Genomic DNA, 18,938 nt, shown 5'->3' with positions numbered 1-18,938 from the left:
ACAATGCGAAATGTTTTTACGCGTGTATGTGTGTGTATGTAAATAGCTGCCGCCCGAACTTAGCGGCAAAGAAAAAAGCCCTGCCGGCGCTCAGAGAGAGAGAGAGAGCAAAGTGCGCGGCTAACTTATTCTATTGAATAATGAACCCTTTATCCATTTGTCCCATTGACGGGCAAAAACCTTTAAAGATGTGTACATCTTTATTTATCTCTTTCAATGAATAATAAAAAACTTTTCCGTTTTCAGTCCAATGCTCTCAAACCAAAGCAGTTAGGACAAGCCTTGACACTAGAGCGAGAAAACGATATACATACATACATATGTATATATGCATGTGTGTGGATGTAAAAAATTGCAAACTAATATCCGCGCCAAATAGAATTCTTTCAAACAAACCCTTCAGTTCTGCAGTAGGGACGCGGTGACATGGCTCAAGGCAAAAAGCTTTTTTTTGCCTAAAACGCTGTGCCGCTGTTGACGTCAGCAGAGCAGTCGGCGCAGCGTAGAAGACTGCCCACGAAAACGATCGTGCAACAAAGAGAGGCAGATATTCGGATATTTCCCTCTCTTTCTTGTCTTATAATCTGCCTGCACTCCGCGCTCGCAGAGACAAATTTCGGCTGGTCCGTTATTTTTTTTGCGTCTCTCCGTTATGTTCGGCTAGCGACTAATATTTCGGCGGAAAAATTTTCGTGAAGAAGCGACATGTGAATGCCCTAATATTTTAGGAGCATTATTGTGTATCGAAAAAAACAACTAATATTGTTTTATAAAAGTAAACTATTTGATTATAGTAAAATTTAGTAAATTGAATTTACTTATAATGTTATATTTACTTATTATACATTCTTATTACAATATAATTTTATAGTTAAGTTATAGAAATTTAGTCCGTTAAAATTGATTTAAGTATTTAAAACATTTAAGTATTAACATTTAAAAAAAAATCGTATTGTATTTTTTACTCAAGAAGTAAAAACTATATAGTCGGATATATTTTACTTTAGAAAGGGTATAGGTGCAGTGGCACGCGCCAACAGCGAAGAGAAAACAAAAGAAATCTAGTAAAGGGGTGAGAAGACTTGGTGCATTCTGTTTGAGTGATTGAAAGGGAAGCATCCATTTTAATGGTGCGCAGCAGAGTTACTTTAATCGTTTAGTTAATATAATAAAGTCAGGTAAGTGCTACATTAAGTTTAAGATGTTGTGCATTGATCTTAGTTTAAAGTACGTAAATTTTGAAGGTATTCAATGGGTTCCGTTAGCCGAAAGTAGATGACGAAATGTTTTGTGCCAATAAAAATTCTGCAACAAGCTATAAAAGGTAAATATACAATTAAACAAATAAAACGCATTTTTTAAACATATGTTTTTCAGGAGCGTTGGCCAAGGATTCAGAGGACCCGGACAAAGGTTTAAGAACGGCGATGTCTAACGTTAAAAATAAGCTTACGAAGCAAAAAAACAGAAACAATAATTGTACAATTTTTGAAAATCTAAATAGTACCATATAATTAAAATGAATTAAAATGAAATGAATTAAATTCTATATTTTTTTAATTGAAAACTCAAGGAAAAATTCTGATTTTCACAAGTGATTCACTTGGGACGTGTCCCTTGCAAGTGATTTCACAAGTGAAAACTCAAGGAAAAATTCTGATTTTCCCAAGTGTTTCACTTGGGACGTGTCCCTTGCAAGTGATTTCACAAGTGAAAACTCAAGGAAAAATTCTGATTTTCCCAAGTGATTCACTTGGGACGAGTTACCGGCACGTGACAGGCCATACGAAAAATGAGTATAAGGAACAAGTGAAATCCCGTAGGACTTCGAAAAATTTGCATTTGAATTTTCACTTGTGAAAATGCGGACATCTCATACAATTTTCTATATGGAGCGTCACTTGTTCTTCACTTGTGCAAGAGGACATGTCCCACGGGATTCACAAGGTGATTCACAAGTGAAACTTTTTTTTTTGGAACTGAAGGGAAGCTATTCAACCAAATATTTTGAAATACAGAATGTGCCTTAAAATTGTGTATGTTTAGCAAGCATATGTACATAAATATAAATGTTTTTTGTCTATTTTATGTGTTGCTTTCTCATTCTTGGCGCTGGCTGAAACAAAAGCAGAGCCGAGAAATGAGAGCAAGGGAGAGAGAACAAAGTGCGCGGCTAACTTATCTTATCTGAGTAACGGGTATCTGATAGTCGAGGTACTCGACTATAGCGTTCTTCCTTGTTTTCATTTCAAATATAACAAGAAAGAAAGTTGGCTTCGGCAAGCCGAAGCTTATATACCCTTGCAGCTATAATTATTAAATTTAAAAACACAAAAAATGATATTCCCAATAGTATAAGATAATATGTCAAAAAACACCGAAGCTATAATTTGTTTCATATTATTTTCCTACCAATTTTCCGACCGTTCCTATGGCAGCTATATGATATAGTCGTCCGATTTTGATAAAATTTAATTGGAAATTCAGAACTAATAAAAAAATGTTATTTCCAAGCGTAGGAGGTTATATGTTAAAAAACACCGAAGCTATAATTTGTTTCATATTATTTTCCCACCAATTTTACGATCGTTCCTATGGCAGCTATATGATATAGTCTTCCGATTTTGATAAAATTAAATTCGAAATTCAGAACTAATTAAAAAAATTTATTTCCAAGCGTAGGAGGTTATATGTTAAGGAACACCGTGGCTATAATTTGATTCATATTATTTTCCCACCAATTTTACGATCGTTCCTATGGCAGCTATATGATATAGTCGTCCGATTTTGATAAAAATTAATCTGAAATTCAGAACTAATTAAAAAATGTTATTTCCAAGCGTAGGAGGTTATATGTTTAGGAACACCGAAGCTATAATTGATTTCATATTATTTTCCCACCAATTTTACGATCGTTTCTATGGCAGCTATATGATATAGTCGTCCGATTTTGATACAATTTAATTCGAAATTCAAAACTAATTAAAAAATGTTATTTTCAAGGAAAGGAGGTAATATGTTAAAAAACACCAAAGATATAATTTTTTAACATTTTTTTTCCGATTATTCCTATGGGAGCTATAAGATATAGTTGTCCGATCCGGCTGGTTCCGACTTATATACTACCTGCAAAAGATATAAGACTTCTGGGAAAGTTTCAGCCCGATAGCTTTAAAACTGAGAGATGAGTTTGCGTAGAAACGGACGGACAGACGGACAGACGGACATGGCTCGATCGACTCGTCTAGTGATGCTGATCAAGAATATATATACTTTATGGGGACGGAAACGTCTCCGTCACTGCGTTGCAAACTTCTGACTGAAATCATTATACCCTCTGCAAGGGTATAATAAATATTTCATTATTTCGCTGACCGTTTCTTTGACAGCTATATGTTAGAGTCGTCCGGTTTGTATTAAATATAGTTCGAGATTCTTAAAAATACACAAAATGTTATTTCCAATAGTATAAGATAATATATAAAAAAAAACCGAAGCTATAATTTGTTTCATATTATTTTCCCACCAATTTTCCGATCGTTCCTATAGCAGCTATATGATGTAGTCGTCCGATTTTGATAAAACTTAATTTGAAATTCAAAACTAATTTAAAACAAGGAAGAACGCTATAGTCGAGTACCTCGACTATCAGATACCCGTTACTCAGCTAAAGGGACCAAAGGGAAATGGAGATATGCAAGCAACAAATCGAGATTTAAATACGCCACCTACCAGCGGTAGACAGATTTAAGCGTTATGGGCGTTAGAGTGGGCGTGGTAAAATTTTTTTTGGATCAATCGATAGGTATTGACGAGACCAATACATTTCAGTTAAAATTTTTTATCTAACATGAAAACTGTGGCCGTCACAGGTTTGGGCGGTTTGTGGGCGTTAGAGTGGGCGTGGCACATTGCTGAAACAAACTTGCGCTGCGTAAGAAGCTCAGGAATCTGCACGCCAAATCTCAATAGCCTAGCTCCCATAGTTTCCGAGATCTCAGCGTTCATCCGGACGGACAGACCGACGGACAGACGGACATGGCTAGATCGACTCGGCTAGTGATCCTGATCAAGAATATATGTACTTTATGGGGTCGGAAACGGTTCCTTCTGCCTGTTACATACTTTCCGACGAATCTAGTATACCCTTTTACTCTACGAGTAACGGGTATAAGCATGTCATTTCCAAGCTTAAGAGGTTTTATGTTAAAAAAAACACCGAAGCTATAATTTGTTTCATATTATTCTCCCACCAATTTTCCGATCGTCCCTATGGCAGGTATATGATATAGTCGTCCGATTTTGATAAAATTAAATTCAAAAAAATTCAGAACTAATTAAAAATTTTATTTCCAATTTTACGATCGTTCCTTTGGCAGCTATATGATATAGTCGTTCAATTTTGATAAAATTAAATTCGAAATTCAGAATGAACTAAAAAATGTTATTTACAAGCGTAGGAGGTTATATGTTAAAAAAAAACACCGAAGTTATAATTTGTTTCATATTATTTTCCCACCGATTTTACGATCGTTCCTATGGCAGCTATATGATATAGTCTTCGGATTTTGATAAAATTTAATTCGAAATTCAGAACAAATTAAAAAATGTTATTTCCAAGCGTAGGAGTTTATATGTTAAGGAACACCGAAGCTATAATTTGTTTCATATTATTTTCCCACCAATTTTACGATCGTTCCTATGGCAGCTATATGATATAGTCGTCCGATTTTGATAAAATTAAATTTGAAATTGAGAACAAATTAAAAAATGTTATTTCCAAGCGTAGGAGGTTATATGTTAAGGAACACCGAAGCTATAGTTTGTTTCGTATTATTTTCCCACCAATTTTACGATCGTCCCTATGGCAGCTATATGATATAGTCTTCCGATTTTGATAAAATTTAATTCGAAATTCAAAACTAATTAAAAAATGTTATTTCCAAGGAAAGGAGGTAATATGTTAAAAAACACCAAAGATATAATTTTTTAACATTTTTTTTCCGATTATTCCTATGGGAGCTATAAGATATAGTTGTCCGATCCGGCTGGTTCCGACTTATATATTACCTGCAAAAGATATACGACTTTTGGGAAAGTTTCAGCCCGATAGCTTTAAGGGGGTATTCTAGTCTAGAGGCTCTAGTTTCGAGCCTTTTTTAACAATTAATTAAAACTAAACAATTGATATTTTTACTGTCGGGTTTTTTATCATTTGTTTATTTAACTTAGAAGAGTACATAAAATAAAATTTAAAAAAAAAATTTTTTTTTTTTCATCGAGTTATGCGTCCTTGAAGTAGAGGGAAAAAAAAGGCCGTGTCCTCGTCGCCATGATTTCTACCCTTGTGGTCATTTGAAAAATAAAAAAAAAAAAGATTCTTAGTCAGTACGAATGTCGCTATGTCATGAACCAGCCAAACTAAAAAAAAAAATTTTTTTCATAAAATGGTCGACTCGTCTAGTGATGTTGATCAAGAATATATATACTTTATGGGGTCGGAAACGTCTCCTTCACTGCGTTGCAAACTTCTGACTGAAATCATTATACCCTCTGCAAGGGTATAATAATATTAATGTGAAATTAAATGGTAAAGGTAAATTTGTTGGGGGAAAATTTTTTTCAAATTCTTAATATAATTTCTTAAGTTGTAGTTTAAAATTTGAATGTTTTTTTTAATTTTAATTTGGTGCAATATTATTTAATTTAAATTATGTGCAATATTATTTATGTTTGATTTTATTTGTATTTAGATTTTTAAATTTAATTTTATTTTAATAATTCGAGTTTGATAATTTTTAGATTCAAATTTTAATTTAAACTTTACATCTTTTATTGATTTGTAATTGGTTGCAAAAATTTTTAATTTAGATTTTTGATTTAGTTTGGTTTCTTATTTGTTTCACTTAATCACTATTTTCACTTAACTTAACTTTGATGTGGCTACTTCTCCTGGTGGTCCGGATGTCTTCCTGTTTGTTGCCTACTGAGGATCCTGTAACGCACACGAATAGAGAATGTCCAGTACTTGTAGTCCACCGATGGATCAGCAATTATTTTGCCGACCGTTTGTCGTTCTCAGCTTCAATTTTATTATGAAGGAATTCCTCTGATTCTGACCTGAGTGGGCCAGCGGAGTTGCACTTAATAATTTTCCGCACGGATCGAACTTAATCAGATGTCCCCGCGTTGCACTTTAAAGTCAACGGAGTTGCACGGATTTATTAGCACTGATCGAACTTAATCGGATTTACTCGCGCTGGTCCCTGTTCGGGCGCCAGTTAATTTCCAAATAATTAAAACTTCAAAAATTGGATTAAGATGTCTTATTTATTCGAGATACAAATCGGAACTACTCTACTCTACATAGCGATCCCTATTTATAGCTGTGGGTTGGGGCAGCGACGTTGGCTTTGGCGGCAGCGGCGCTGGCAGCGGCGTTGGTAGCGTTGACAAAATTGCTTGGTTGCAGAATCTGCAGGGTCTGCAGAATTCGTATTCCGTACTTAGTTGCGGCTGACCGGATGCTCGTGTTTATGTTATTGAACTTTATGTTATTGAACTTTATGTTATTGAACTTGGGCTGCAACTTTGTGCTTGACAATGTTGCAATATTTTTGGAGAAAAATATGCGGAAATATTGCTGTTGTTAACTTATATAATGATAAAGAAAAATAAGCTATACTGGCTACATTTCACAACGATCCAGTACAACACACTGGCATAACTAAAACCTTGGCCAAGGTCAAAAGATATTATTATTGGAAAGGTTTGACCCGATATATTACTAAGTACATAAGAAAATGTCAAAAATGCCAAAAATCAAAAGTGACAACACATACAAAGACTACTATGACAATCACAGACATTCCAATAAATGCTTTCGACAGAGTGATAGTAGACACAATTGGTCCACTACCAAAATCAAAATATGGTTACGAATATGCAGTCACACTTATATGTGATCTAACAAAACATTTAGTTGGCATTCCAATTGCCAATAAAAGTGCAAATACTGTCGCAAAAGCTTTTTTCGAATCTTTTATATTAAGGAACGGTCCAATGAAGACATTTATTTCGGACATGGGAACCGAATATAAAAATTCAATCATAAACGACTTGTGCAAATATTTTGAAATTAAAAATATGACATCTACAGCACACCACCACCAGACAGTTGGAACAGTAGAAAGAAGTCACAGAACATTTCACGAATACATACGCTCATACATATCGATTGATAAAATAATTAAATGGGACGTATGGTTAAAATATTTCGTATACTGCTTCAACACTACATCCTCAATGGCACATGATTACTGTCCATATGAGTTAGTTTTTGGCAAAACATCGAATTTGCCAAAACAATTTTGTTCGTACCCAAAGGTACTCAACATGAACACACCCAACAAATCAAGCAGTAGCCAAGTTGGGAACAGTACCAGGCGCTCAGTAGCACCCACTGCATATGAGAATTGCTGATCAGCATATTATATGTCTCACTAACTCACCGTCTCACCGACTCAACGGCACAATGACCCCCCAATGCTGTCAGCACATTTTGCAGTGTCAGCCAACTACGCAAAGTCAACAACGCACTTTAGAATATAGCCTACTTCACTAATCATTACACTAAACTTCCGTGGTACAAGTAGTATATAAACATGTACCAAATGAAGAATAAGTCAGTTATCACCGCATCTCATAACTCCGCGGTTCTACTTCCTACATCTGGGAATAGGGCTCGTAATACACTATTTCAACTAGCAGCTAACCACGTTAGCTCACCCTCAGCGCAGCTCCAGCATCGCCTGTGGTCCGGCATCGCAGTAACCATCGTTACCATTGCCGCGACGCGATCTTCCTGCCATCATAGCGTCCCCGTGCCAGCGACAAGTGCTCATTACCCCCTTGTCCCGCGGTGTGACCCGGAAGTGTCTACTTCTGTTAGGCACACACATTGGTGACCCCGACGTGATCCTTTAACAACAAAGGATCACACTCAAGCAACCCCCTTCCCACTAAAGGACTCACAACTTTATCCAGCTTCTCAGGATACGCTTCTTCTTCCAGCGTCACAGGAACTTCAGTTTAATCCAGCTTCACAGGATACCCAGCTTCATCCAGCTTTACAGGATACTAAGCTTAATCCAGCTTCACAGGAATCACAGCTTCATTCAGCTTCACAGGACACGCTTCTTCTTACAGCGTCACAGGAACGCCAGCTTCATCCAGCTTCACAGGATACTCAGCTTCATCTAGCTTCACAAGATTCTTTGTTTCCAAGACACACAATATGTCTACTTCATTCATTGAGGAAACAAGTCACACAGGAATCGATTTACACAATCGATTACTAGACACACAAAACGAGCTGCAAGGGAAAATCCAACAGCTCATTAAGAATTATGGCAAGGATTCTGCCGACCGACGCCACCGAGACGGCTATTATTCCGGTAAGCTAAATCAGTTAAATCAGAGCCTAAACTTGGCACTTCCGCCAATTAGCATTCCGGAGTTCAACGGCGAGTATCTAGACTGGCCCCGGTTCCATGATCTCTTTGTGGAATTGGTACATAATAAACCATATTCGGCCAGTCAAAAACTACATATTCTACAGAGTTCGCTTCGTGGTGAAGCGAGAAACGTCTTGACAGACACAGCCTTCTCACAGGGTGGCTATGACGACACCTGGTTGCGTTTAAAGGCCGGAACGGAAAAATACTAGTATTCGCCGCCATTGAAAAATTATTGACTATATGTCTATTGATGGCTCCTCGCGCCAACTAAGGGCCTTACATGACACTATAAAAAACTCAATAAGTACTCTTAAAAACCTCGATGTCAGCACAAAATCCTGGGATCCAATCCTGTGCTTTCTTATCAGAAGAAAACTAGACCAGCAGTCGCTAGCTGCTCTGGAAAATATAGCGGATGCACCAACGGAAATTCCAACGTTATGGAGTGTACTGACGTTTGTTGAGCGGCGCGCTTGCATGCTGGAGACGATAAGCGCTCAACCTACAGCAACACTCCGCCATCAGTCAGTTCGCAACGAAGAGAGCTGTAAGATTTGTCACCTAGGACCACATAATCTTAGAGCATGTAGCCGGTTCCAGGAAATGGACCCCAAAACACGGCGCCAAGCCATTATTCAAATAGGAGCATGCACAAATTGTTTGTCGACAGCTCATATGGTTGAAAACTGTGGATCACCGACCAATTGTCGAGTCTGCCAGCAACGGCACCATTCACTGTTACACAAAGGACCAACTAGCAATCCAGTGGCCGGCGCAGTAACCATTGCAGGCTACGACAACGTAGGAGAATATACTCTGCTCGCGACCGCGAAGGTCTCATTACAAGGGCCAAACGGTCAATTACAAACATGTCGCGCTGTAATAGATGGTGGATCACAGGTGAATCTTATCTCAAGGAGAATGGCAGAGCTGCTATCTCTTAAGGAAGGTTCACCGATTGAAATATCTGGAATCGGAGGAAAGATATCAACAGTAATTAGATCAACACTAAAGCTCTCATCCTGTACATCAGGGTTTGAAAAACTATTAGAGGTATTTATTATGCCCACAGTCATTACAGACCAACCGTCAGTACCGATTACAACCGATCTTAATATTCCCGAGGGACTGCCATTAGCAGATCCTGACTTTCGGAAACCTGGACCCATTGAACTAACCTTAGGGTCTGAGGTGTATTCTCGTGTAATAACCGGTGAACTTCTTGAACTAGGACCTAATAAACCTTTGGCACAAGGCACTAGGCTTGGTTATGTAATCACAGGTTATCTCAATAAAGAAACCTCATCTGATACGGAAATCAACCCTATTCTGGTAGAAGGCAGAAGTGATTTTGCAGGACCGAACGCTGCTTATGAGCCAACAAAAGATAAAAATCCGATGAATATAGAACCGACTTCTCATCAATTTAAAACCTACAAGAAGGCTGACTTTGGTTCAACATTTCTAAACCTAACCAAGAAATATCTTAGTTTTGTTGCAGAATGTCCACATACTATAGACGTGCCAAATGATCAAGTGCTACGAGGGCACAACTTCAGTCCACACGGTAATGTCAATTTTATCGCAATGGGGAGTGTTAAGCAGCATCTAGAAGATGTGAAGGACCTGAATAATAAACGTGAACCGCAGTTGAAGGAAAGATCCACCTGACCGACATCACGACTTAATTGAGGGTACTCCTCCATGGGGGGGGGAGAATGTTCGTACCCAAAGGTACTCAACATGACCACACCCAACAAATCAAGCATCTAGCTCACCCTCAGCGCAGCTCCAGCATCGCCTGTGGTCCGGCATCGCAGTAACCATCGTTACCATTGCCGCGACGCGATCTTCCTGCCATCATAGCGCCCCCTGCGAGCGACAAGTGCTCATTACCCCCTTGTCCCGCGGTGTGACCCGGAAGTGTCTACTTCGGTTAGGCACAAATTTAATACCATAAAAAACATAGAGCCTATATATAACATAGATGATTATGCTAGAGAGAGTAAATATAGATTAGAAATAGAACATAAAAGATGTGGAATTATGATAGAGGAAAATAAGAGGAAAAACAAAGAATTTTTTGACCTTACGGCTAATGACATAGATATATCTATAGGAGATAAAGTTTTATTGAAAAATGAAACAGGACATAAGCTAGATTCTAAATATACTGGACCATATACTGTAGAAAGTTTAGAAGATAACGAAAATATAATAATTTCAAACAATAAAAATATGAAGCAAACAATACTTAAAGATAGACTTAAAACTTTACAAATATTTCAAGTATGGACATACATAGCAGTAAAAACATATTTACACAAAAAAAACACTAAAAATGCATAAATTTATATATATATATTGTTTATTTTTGTTTATTGTTTATTATTGTTATATACAAATTAATATACTAAGAAAATAACTCCATATAATTACGTTATTTTTCTAAAGGAGAAAGATGTAGTATGTTCACATATTGAATGCACACTGTACTCAGTGTTTTGCCTTAATATTACTACATATACATTGTAGCACTTGGCCACAATAAATAAGCCACAAATACAAGTCCAAAACAGTTCTTCAAGTGCCCGGTAATATGATCGCCGTTTAGTGCACTGGGACTGGGCTGGGACTGGACAGTGCTGAGTCTGATATTTGACATGCGCGACCGCTCTGTCACCAAGTGAACATAAGACCTCTCCTCCTCCGCGGCGACTCTTCGCCAGCGGCTACTAATACATACATCTATACCTAAGCATTGAACGCTGCTCTGCCGGCGTCTCTGGCTACACTCTCAGTAGCTGTACAAAGAATTGTAATAGAGTTAAGAATTCGTTGAATAAAGAGAACTCTAACTAAAAGGTTGGAGTACAATCTGAATTGGGACAACATATTACAATTGGGACAATTACCATCACAATAGAGGGGGAGACAAAAAGGACAAATTGCTTAAATTGCATAATTTAGCCGCTCTTCTCTCTCTTAGCGCCGGCAACGCTTTTCGCTTTGCCGCGCAATTCGCCCTGCAACTATTAACACACACACATGCATAAATACATTTATTATTGTCTGCCTCTGTCGTTATTGGTTTTCATCTAGGGAGGTTTGCGGGCTTTAGAGTGGGCGTAGAATACGTTTTAGGTCAATCGATAGGTGTGGACGAGAAATATACATTTCAGTTAAATTGGTTTTTCTAACATCAAAACTGTGGACGCCAACTTGTGGGCGTAAGAGTGGGCGTGCCACCTCAGCGTAACAAACTTGGGTTGCATACGAGGAATCTAAATCTTAGGTACCAACCCTCTATCTTTGTTAGTTTTCGAGATATCAGCGTTCATATGGACGATTTTTTGAAGTTTGTGCGCTTTAGGATGGGCGTGGCAACATTTTTTTTGGGTCAATCGATGAGTATTTACGAGAACAATAAATTTCAGTGAAATTTTTATTTTTCTAGCACTTAAACTGTAGGAGCCACAGTTTTGGGCGGTTTGCACTTGCACTGCGTAGGGATCTCTAGAGTCTGCATGCCTAATCCCAATATTTCAGCTTTTATAGTTTCCGAGATCGCAGCGTTTATACGGAAAGACGGACATGGCTGGATCGACTTGGATAGTATCCTGGTCATGAATATATGTCCGTCTCTACCTTCTATTGCTTTTGTACTATATATACTATCTTTAAGCAGCCAATTACCTAAAATGTAGGCAAAAAATTGTCCACATTTAAGGCCATTAGGGACCTAAAACTGTGGGTCATGAACTCCTACAGCTTAGGCCACACATGGACTTATCTCAAGGTTTGGGCCAATTTTATTAAAGTTCTTAGCCATTTTTGGGCAGTTTAGGTATTTTTTTCTAGGTGTTGCACACTGAAGGGTTGCAATGATTAGATCCTCGGTACTTTACATCGCCAGTCACGTTTGACCCAGAACTGGTTGAAATTGTTTTAAGTTTATAGCAACCAAAAAATACATGAAAGGCATTTAATTTCAGACAAAACATTGTTGTCCCTTTGTCTTTACCATTTATCTTGTACTCTTATACTTCAGTACTGAGTCAGTAGTCTTTTTTGTTACAAGAGCTATCTTTTTGTTGTCGATCAAGTATCTATTCATTTTCCTTCAGTTAAACACGGAGATTTTTCTTCTTCATAGTAAAAGCAAAAATCTGCAAAACGAATTTCAAAAGGTAAGCATCATAACTACTTTTTGGCATTCCTTTCTCCCTATCAGACGATGGCCTATACCGTAGAACCGAAAGAGGTGCAACTGCTGTCTCGTTCTCCCAATGAATCGCAATCAATACGAAAACCACCTTCGCAGCGTCAATGAGGGTCTGCCTCTTGGACTCGTACTGACCCCCGACCTAACAATGGACTTGGTGGAGTTGAACGCGAACGGTAATCACGCGGAAGACAAGCTTGTCTGCACCGATTGTAACAGGAAGTCTGCTATCACTTTGACTCCCACCGTAAGCGATGAGGCCCTTAATACTTTAAATGAGCTGCGCGAGGCGAATCTTTTGTGCGATGCCCAGATTTCGGTGGGAGAGCAGGCTTTCAATGTACACCGGGCAATAATGTGTTCATGCAGCTCGTACTTTCGGTGAGTTCTCAACTTGACCTCCATATGCTCCATTGCCACATCTCCCCGTTAGCGCTCAGTTTACAGGATTCAGTGCTGACAGCCGCGAGCGAACAACTAGAACAGTTGCCGCCGAGCGGAGTCCGGTCATCCACATCCCCGGCATAAGCGCAACCATAATGAACTGTGTAATTCAGTACGCCTACCTGCGCCAAACCCGCATCACCGAAAACAATGTGCACGAGCTTCTCACATGCGCGGACTATGTTGGCATGGTAGGTTTGGTAAATCAGTGCAAGGATTTCCTCAGTAACACCCTTACCGCGGAAAACTGTGTTAGTATCATGGGATTCGCACGGTGAGTTGACATTTCAATACTCCTCGGCTATTTCCCATATATTTGGTTTGCTGGTTTTCAAAAGAACAAGACCATTTTAATTATTTTTACAACAGGTTCCGGTTTTTGGAGGACCTGCACTTGAAGGCACGAACCTACACGCTTAGATATTTTACGGAAGTGGCAAGCCGCAATACTGATATTCTGGACATGAACGTTAAGGACTTTTACAGCATAATTAACGATGATGAACTTAACACACGGGAAGAGGACCTTGTATGGAAATTGTGCGTTAAGTGGATCGACCGGAATCCGGAAAGCCGCAAGCAGCATGTCGCACATCTGATGACCGGGGTTCGGTTGGGCCTGATGACTCCAAAGGTGGGTACAAGCCTTAATCATACGATTGAGAAATCTTATTAAATAAACCAAGTTGGGTGTTTGGTTGTTTCCCGAACAGCTTTGTCCTTTCAAACACTTACCTTTTCAAAAATATATCCTTTTTAGATGCTTTCGAAATCAACAAGAAGGAACTTTATAGTCAAATGTCTGTAATATACCAGTTACTGACCTAACTTACTTTAAAATAATTAGAGCTTCGCTAGAGGCGAAAAACTTTAGGTATTTACTGATATTCCGATTTTAAATTCATGTATTTATTTATATAATGCTAAAAACTAATTCTAAGCTACTTGCTAACAGCGGGCAGGAGCTATAGATCTAATTATAGCCGTTACTCGGAGAGTAAAAGACTGTATTAGATTCGTCGGAAAGTATGTAACAGTTAGAAGGAAGCGTTTCAGCCCCATAATAAATATATATTTTAAATCACAATCATAGTCAAATTATTTGAAACGGACCATTTATTAAAAAGTTGTATCCAAGCCATAATAAATAATTAGCATGCTCATTAGAGTGCGAGAGGGATGATGTCAGAAGGGATCCATCATCCAGAAGATCTGGTGCTTACGAAGATTCACTAGCGCCAACATGAAACCTGAATTATCGTAAACAGCCGGTAGGAAAGAACGATAGGTGGCGCTTTTTTCTTAGCTGAGTAACGGATATCTGATAGTCGAGGCCGTCGACTATAGACAGACTTGGTCATTAACAGATTTGCCCAAGGGGCAGAGGGCCATAGGATCAAAATAGTTAAACGCATCAAAAGAAACAAGGATGGCGGAATCGAACGACTTAAGTCTCTACTCGCAGTGAAAGGTGGCGGACAACAGTTTGGTACAAGCTACTGGGAAACATACTCTCCTGTAATTCGATATGACACTCTACGAATGCCATTCGATGTAGCCATAAAAAAGCAGCTGAACATGCATCAGGTTATAATATAAAATGAATACTTGAATGCCGAGCTTCATGAAGATGTATATTTGAAACAACCTTTAAACTTTGTTGACAATCGCACCCCCAACTTCGTCTTTAAGTTACGTAAATCAATATATGGGCTGAAACAATCTGGACGTGCATGGAACAGCGCATAAGACGCAGCCCTGCTGTTCACACATGAAAATGATATTATATATAAGATCACATTGTTTACCTAAATCTAAAAGTTCCAGTCTGTGAATCAAAATATCTGTGCCCTTTCAGCACTTGATAAATACTTGACCTCCTGCGAGGGGTTGTAGCATATATTTAGAGATAAGTGCTATCGGGAAGCAGAAATGCCGCCTATCTTACTTAGAATGATCCCCCGCTCGAGTCACAACATTACCCTCGTAACGCGTCGGTCTATATATAAGCAGTTGTAAGAATCTTATGTAACCTTTATAAGCTAGAACTTATATAAAATAAAATCAGTTTGAAATTATAACTCAACAAATGTGGACGTCTTTCATTTAGACAGTTCTTACATGTTGGTCCTTCGAGGCACTCTGAAGTTTTCCTCCACCAGAGTTTTTTAAACCAGCGCCTGATTTAACTGATTTATTCTTCATTTGGTACATGTTTATATACTACTTGGAAGACGAAAGTTTAGTGTAATGATTAGTGAAGTGCGCTATATTCTAAAGTAGGTAGGTAGGTCAGGGAGTTTTGATTATAGCAGCAGTTTGTCAATTGGCTTGGCAGACACTGCAAAATGTGCTGACTGCATTGGCCGGTCAGTGTGCCGTTGAGTCGGTGAGACGGTGAGTTAGTGAGACATATAATATGCTGATCAGCAATTCTCATATGCAGTGGGTGCTACTGAGCGCCTGGTACTGTTTCCAGCTTGGCTACTGCTTGATTTGTTGGGTGTGGTCATGTTGAGTAGCTTTGGGTACGAACAGGTTATATGTTAAAAAACACCGAAGCTATAATTTGTTTCATATTATATTCCCACCAATTTTTCGATCGTTCCTAAGGCAGCTTTATGATATAGTCGTCCGATTTTGATAAAATATTATTCGAAATTCAAAACTAATTAAAAAATAGGAGGTTATATGTTAATAGGAGGTTATATGTTAAAAAACACCAAAGATATAATTATAAAAAAAAATTTTTTTCGATTATTCCTATGGGAGCTACAAGATATAGTTGTCCGATCCGGCTGGTTCCGACTTATATACTACCTGCCAAAGATATGAGTCTTTTGGGAAAGTTTTAGCACGATAGCTTTAATACTGAGATACTAGTTTGCGTAGAAACGGAGGGACAGACGGACAGACGGACATAGCTATATCGACTCGTCTAGTCATGCTGATCAAGAATATATATACTTTATGAGGTCGGAAACGTCTCCTTCACTGCGTTGCAAACTTCTGACTGAAATCAATATATCCTTCGCAAGGGTATAAAAAGTGTTCGGTTAAGTAAAAACAGCGTTTAAAAAAAAAAAAAAAATTTAAGGACGAACTCCATAGCGCGAACACAAGGTGGTTAAAATAAAAGAAATATATATATAATAAACAACCACATCGAATCAGTAACAACAAAATTGACGACATCGAAGCAGTACAACGAAATAAACGACATCGAAGCAGCAAAACCAAATCTCGCAGACAACATTGAAGCAGTAGAATCAAAATAAAAACAACGTCATCGAAGCAGCAACAAACCATACCTCACAGACGACATCGAAGCAGCAAAAACCAAATCTCGCAGACGACATCGAAGCAGAAATTTCATCTTTAAACAACCCCAACGGAAGCAGCAGATAAGTTAACATTTTTTTTACAAACATAACCTTTTAATACCATAGACTAAATAATATTAAAATGTTGTCCGAGATGTTGCTCCTTGAAGCACAAGCAAGTCTGACTAAAGAAATTAGTGTAATTAAAGCAGGTCAATGAACCAGTAAAAGAATTACTAAATTAGATAGCATCAAAGCTAGATTTGTTGCAAATCAGGCATCATTGCTAAAATGTGGAGTAGTCGATCATGACTACTTTAACAACAAGTTGTTTGAAGAAATTTGTAAGGTTGTTGAAACTTTTAAAAGAAAATTTGCGAGCCTTAAAGTTATTTCTGATACTAAAATAGAAAAGAAAGCAGAAAGTGACCCACACAAATCGACAAAAATGTCGAACAATTAAAAAATTATTTATTGGAAACCATTCAGGAGCTCAATAAGGCTAGCCGTGAGGAATGCATATTTAGAGCTAAAAAAATATAATTTTTATGGAGTAGAACAGACTCTTAAATAAAGAAGTTTTTCAAAAGACATGATAATAACAAATTTTTCGACGAATCCGTCAAAGAACTAGAATTTGACGATAAAGCATTTGAAACATCCTAGACGAAAGGATGAAGTCTTCCGATGATAGGATAGAGTTTATGACCTTCCTGTATTACCAAAAATACAAGTTCCCACCTGTACTGGAGAAGGAAAAGGGTGGGACATTTTTCTGAATTATTTAAAGAAATAATTCATAACAGAGAAAACCGCTCTTAAAGGCGAGGAAAGGAGTATGGTTGCTCACTTGCGGTCAAGTTCTGCCGAAAATTATAACGGCGCTTGGGAACTATTAACCAAGCGGTTTGAAAATAAGAGAAAAATATTCTCTGATCACCTGAATCGTTTGATCGATTTGCCCATTCTAGACAATGATTCAGCAAAACAAACTAAATGGTTTATTGACTCAATAAATGAATCAATTCATTTAATAAAGACAAAAGAGGATGTTGAAGTGATTTTCGCTCACAATATTATCCGAAAATTCAATAAAGCGCTTATATGAAACGCATATAAAAAAACTAAGGAAATTTAATTACTTAACGATGTAATGGAGTTATTAGAGCAACGTGATTGTTCTCTTAGCTCATCACTAAATGATGAGAAGAAAGCTTTTAGTGGTGGTAAATAACACTGATAAGGAAAGTTGTCTACTTTGTAAAATGGTTGGACACTTTGTAACAAATAGTTATAAATTTAGATGAATGAGTCCGATAGAACGAATGGGAATTTATCCGAAAACAGAGCTTGTGCAATAGATGCTTTAATCTATCTTCTTTCAGGAAGTGTAACTCTGAATATTTATGTTCAATTTGCCAAAAACCACATTACACTATGCTTCATGTTTCGACCGAAAAAAGGGTAAGAGTAAGCACTTGCTTTACTAAGGAACAAGCATTTCTTGCTACGGCATTCATAACACAAACCGCCCAAAGCTGTGGCTCCTACAGTTATTATGCTAGAATTTTAACTGAAATGTATTGTTCTCATCAATACCTATCGATTGACCAAAAAAAAAGTTTGCCACGCCCACTTTAACGCCCACAAACAGCGAAAACCTGCGACGCCCACAATTTTCATGCTAGATAAAAAATTTTAACTGAAATGTATTGGTTTCGTCAATACCTATCGATTGATCCAAAAAAAAATTTGCCACGCCCATTCTAACGCCTATAACGCTTAATTCTGTATACCGCCGGTAGGTGGCATATCTCTATTTAGCTGAGTAACGGGTATCTGATAGTCAAGGTACTCGAATACAGCGTTCTTCCTTGTTTATATTTCATATGTCGATTTAGCGTCGCTTGTGAACGGTTGTGTTTACTCTTGTGCTCTGAATTTTTGTCTATTCTGTGATTTTTTGCGAGTGTTTTGTGTTTGTTTATTAACAAAGCTTAGTCTAACCGCTGGGTTAGTGTGTTTAGTGTTTTTTACTAGATCTCCCAGTGATTATAGTTATTTTAACATTTATATTAGATTTGTTTAATCTCCTAGCTTTGTTAGTGTAATTTTTATACTCACTAAACTTGCTAAAACTCTTTGATTCTCACTCTCTCTCCCGCTCTATATGACAACTGTAACTTAAACTCTCTCTGAACCTGCCAAATTTCTGGTAGACTTTTGGTGTGCTATTCTCTTGTCTCTCTCTCTCTCTCTCTCTCTCTCTCTCTCTCTTGCTTGCTTTACATTGTAACTGTTCCTGCGTAAAGTTGTCAGTGTCCCACAAGCAACGCTCAATCGATAGAAGATTTATTTTATTTTATATATTATTTATTCTCTCGTGCTCTCTTACATTTAAATTAATACGCGATCTCGCGCTCTTAT

At 37.8% G+C, this 18,938-nt stretch overlaps 1 protein-coding gene and 1 long non-coding RNA gene across 5 annotated transcripts in view; both read left to right on the top strand.

Moving 5' to 3' along the window:
* Positions 1-401: 401 nt before the first annotated feature.
* LOC139354476 (uncharacterized) lies at positions 402-1,544 on the top strand. 3 transcript variants are annotated; one of them, XR_011605435.1, is made up of 3 exons: positions 448-775; positions 1,008-1,324; positions 1,378-1,544. It is a non-coding gene; the product is annotated as an uncharacterized lncRNA (long non-coding RNA). The 3 variants fall into 3 exon arrangements; XR_011605434.1 differs by having other exon boundaries at positions 451-1,178; positions 1,245-1,324; XR_011605433.1 differs by having other exon boundaries at positions 402-1,324.
* An 11,045-nt stretch (positions 1,545-12,589) lies between these two features.
* klhl10 (kelch-like protein 10) overlaps positions 12,590-18,938 on the top strand; it is a 92,973-nt gene continuing 86,624 nt past the window's right edge. Inside the window, exons 1-4 of one of the 2 annotated variants that reach the window (XM_070998297.1) lie at positions 12,590-12,709; positions 12,773-13,125; positions 13,178-13,462; positions 13,558-13,822. In XM_070998297.1, coding sequence (XP_070854398.1) covers positions 12,809-13,125; positions 13,178-13,462; positions 13,558-13,822 — 867 coding nt within the window. In that variant the 5' untranslated portion in view covers positions 12,590-12,709; positions 12,773-12,808. Of the gene's footprint in view, positions 12,710-12,772; positions 13,126-13,177; positions 13,463-13,557; positions 13,823-18,938 lie in introns of those variants that run through there. The other variant, XM_070998298.1, reaches the window with a different exon arrangement.

This window comes from Drosophila suzukii, assembly GCF_043229965.1.
Source record: "Drosophila suzukii chromosome 2 unlocalized genomic scaffold, CBGP_Dsuzu_IsoJpt1.0 scf_2c, whole genome shotgun sequence".
Taxonomy (NCBI): Eukaryota; Metazoa; Arthropoda; class Insecta; order Diptera; family Drosophilidae; genus Drosophila; species Drosophila suzukii.
The sequence above is the reverse complement of the archived record's forward strand: the minus strand, read 5'-3'. Positions and strand labels throughout refer to the sequence as shown.